Source organism: Sphaeroforma arctica (assembly GCF_001186125.1).
Source record: "Sphaeroforma arctica JP610 unplaced genomic scaffold supercont1.899, whole genome shotgun sequence".
Lineage (NCBI taxonomy): Eukaryota > Ichthyosporea > Ichthyophonida > Sphaeroforma > Sphaeroforma arctica.
The window spans coordinates 15882-19277 of NW_014039659.1; the positions used below are offsets into that span (position 1 = coordinate 15882).

General features: G+C 39.2%; 1 protein-coding gene across 1 annotated transcript in view; it reads right to left on the minus strand.

Moving 5' to 3' along the window:
• The window catches only part of SARC_09164 (hypothetical protein), a 7674-nt gene extending 6950 nt beyond the window's left edge, over positions 1 to 724 (minus strand). The window contains exons 1-2 of the mRNA XM_014296832.1: positions 590 to 724; positions 13 to 134 (exon numbers count right to left, since the gene is read on the minus strand). Of these exons, the coding sequence (XP_014152307.1) occupies positions 13 to 134; positions 590 to 605 (138 nt within the window). The 5' untranslated portion in view covers positions 606 to 724. The remainder of the gene's footprint in view (positions 1 to 12; positions 135 to 589) is intronic.
• Between the last annotated feature and the right edge of the window lie 2672 nt (positions 725 to 3396).

Below are 3396 nucleotides of genomic sequence, written 5' to 3' on the forward strand. Positions count from 1 at the left end.
ATGCATGCATACCGCTATATCTCGAGTGATCACACTGCGGTAGCAACAGTACAACAGCTTCTCGCCCTTCGGATCGGCAGAAAGTAGGACATTCGTACCGCGTTTGGTGGCAGGGAGTGCCGCGAAGGTTTTATCTGCGTTCAAAATGGTACACAGATGTGTTGATGGGTTTATTTCCAGATCACGCGTTAAAATATCAGTAAATTTGGATTGGCATTCACTTATAGTAGGAAGCAGTAAGTATGTCAGGTTAATGAGGATGAAAAACTTGAGACAGAACATTGATATCTAACGACAACCCAGTCTGTATTCTAATTTCTGGAATCTCAGACGATTAAGAAGGCCATCTAAGTACCACATGTGGTATTACGAGACCTTTTTCAAAGTAGCAAAGGGTAACCAGTCTATCACTCAGACTATGACACAAACACCATTTTTTAATTGCTCTAAACTGACAAATACTTTATGCATCGTTGTAAACACTAGAGCTGCAGACAAGTGTACACCCATAACCCCGGCTGTGAAGGTAGAAAGTATACCCATGTATATTAAAAACAGAGGGTGTTCGCTTGTTGCTTTGTCACCATACCTAGAGTGATGGACATCTTGGCTGCCGAACTGAGCTTATGTGCGCACTACAACTAACGGGATATAGAATTATAGATACAACTACACACTTCAGAAGTTCAGATACGCTCATTTAACACCCTCTGACCTCTGGTTGTTTATTTATAGCATAGGCCTTGGTATTTACATTTTTAAGCTCTTTTTTATATAATTAACCTCGAGCATTTCTGATTTCACGTTGGCGGTTGGTCGGGTCACACAAGTTTTTGTTTTCTTTTCAACTTTTAAAATTTATCTTCCAATCAAATGCGAGAGACAGCTAGAGCCAAACTGAGAATGCTTCAGATATAAATACATAGTCTAAATACATACGGCTACTGTTGTGTCGTATGTTCATACCCGTAGCCATAATACCCATTGTCTAAATACTACTACTATGTGCATACCCATAGGTGTCCATAGTACCCCTTGTCTAAATAATACTACTATGTACATACCCATAAGTGTTCATAGTACCCATTGTCTAAATACTACTACTATGTACCCACCCATAGGTGTCCATAGTACCCCTTGTCTAAATACTACTACTATGTACTTTCCTATAGGTGTCCACAGTACCTGTGTGTTATCTTTAGCTGGCCTGTACAATTTGTGTAAATAATGTGCAATGCGGAGTTGTGAAGTGATGTGAAAGCCTGAACGACAGAAGGCCGAAGGGTTCGTAACTTCATAGTGTATAGTTTCTAACAACATGTACAAAGGTACTTCAAACAACGCGTCGCTTCAGAATACTTTGAATTAATGATGATGGTTTACTTCTTTTTCTATAAACAATACACTTTCAGTGACTCGGCCGACATGCCGTTCAACGCTACCAGTTACAGTAGCGGTAGATAACATTTTCTTCCGTAATTGTAGCTTTGCTATACAACCCCCTTGAAAGTACCGCCACACGACACACAGTCGCATATCAGTAATATGATTTGTAGCATCGTGGTGGGTACTCAGGCTATAGCAGAAAAATTGAATTGAGAGACTATGAGGTGCATAATAATCATCATGGGGGAACAAGCCTAGCCATTGGCAACCTTACCACAAGCAAGTTTGGAAACAATATTCAAAAGGGACATATATAGTAGACTCCAATTCGTCGTATGTTAGCGAAAGGAAACAATCCCTCTATTGTGAAGTAGTCTGCATCTATAAACGCTTATTTTTAGGAGAATATCATAGTATAGGATAACAGGGTTTAGGGTTTTTCATTGCATTTTTTTTTCCAGGCGTATAAATATGTACCTATAGGCGTGCACATATGCATACAATACGTGTCTCGCTTGTGCCCGAGCACGAGCTATTGACATCAGCAGTTCACCATACAGCTGCAGTATTTGAATATATAATCATAATCTATCAGTTAGTTTTGTTCTACAACTCATAAAGATACAATAGGAGGTTATGAGAAATGTGTGGACATATCTTTTTTAGTCGGTGGTGAGGCTATCCGCGGTATGCCTTCATCCCTTGAGCACATATTGATCGGCTCTGTGTCTGCCACCTGTCGAGCTGTGGGTGTGAACTGCGAACCCGTTAACTATTATACATGTTATTGTACTGGCAGCTTTGATTAACACACGCCGAAATAAGACAGCGAGTGACAGTGTACCTACCGAATGTCCTGGTTGTATTCAAGTACAACATCTGAGCTGAATTGTTAATGCGCCTCAGCAATGAAGAAATATACAAAAGCATCAATGATGAGCGTTGAATGGAGAGCCTGTAGCGGAGATGTAGATGTAGATATATATATATCGCTTGCCAAGAATTCGAATTACATTATGAATATTCACCGCGAAGTGATCTAAACAGCTGACTACAGCCTAAAGTCTATTATTAACACTTACAAAAAAACACTACAGACAGGCAAGGTCCGTGAAGAAACAGTAAAGAAAATAATAATAGTAAGAATAAGTCATAGTATGTTGGCGGTGCCAATTAACTACAGACCACAGCAAGCATTTAGTGTATTTACATATCTGAGAATAAAATATTAATAGTAAAAATAAGTCATAGTATGTTAAAATAAGTCATAGTATGTTAAAATAAGTCGTAGTATGTTAAAATAAGTCATAGTATGTTGAAATAAGTCATAGTTTGTTAAAATAAGTCATAGTATGTTGAAATAAGTCATAGTATGTTAAAATAAGTTGTAGTATGTTGGCGGTGCCAATTAACAATATACCAAGGCAAGCCAGTAGTGTATATACATAGCAATCGAGTATTCCGCCTGGTTACATAGACGAGGTGTTTATTCTGACCGCCTAGGTACGCCCAGCGCACTTACAGTGGTCACTTCTCATCTGTTCTCGTGGGTCGGCCGTAGCTGTTACACAGAACAGGCATGGGCAGACAATACTATCGACAGCAGCGTACAGTCCGTCATCTCCAATCAGTCAATTCTAAGCTACACGTGACGCTACTGTGCTTTCCCTATCCAACAATAGTCGCTGTTTCGAATCAGTCAAGCTAAGCTACACATGACTTTCCTTATCCAACAGGAGTTACTGTTTCATATCAGTCATGCTAGTTACACATGACTTTCTTTATCCAACAGTAGTTACTGTTTCATATCAGTCATGCTAAGCTACACATGACTTGCCTTATCCAACAGTAGTTACTGTTTCATATCAGTCATGCTAGCTACACATGACTTTCCTTATCCAACAGTAGTTACTGTTTCATATCAGTCATGCTAAGCTACGCATGACTTTCCTTATCCAACAGTAGTTACCGTTTCATATCAGTCATGCTAAGTTATACATGACTTTCTTT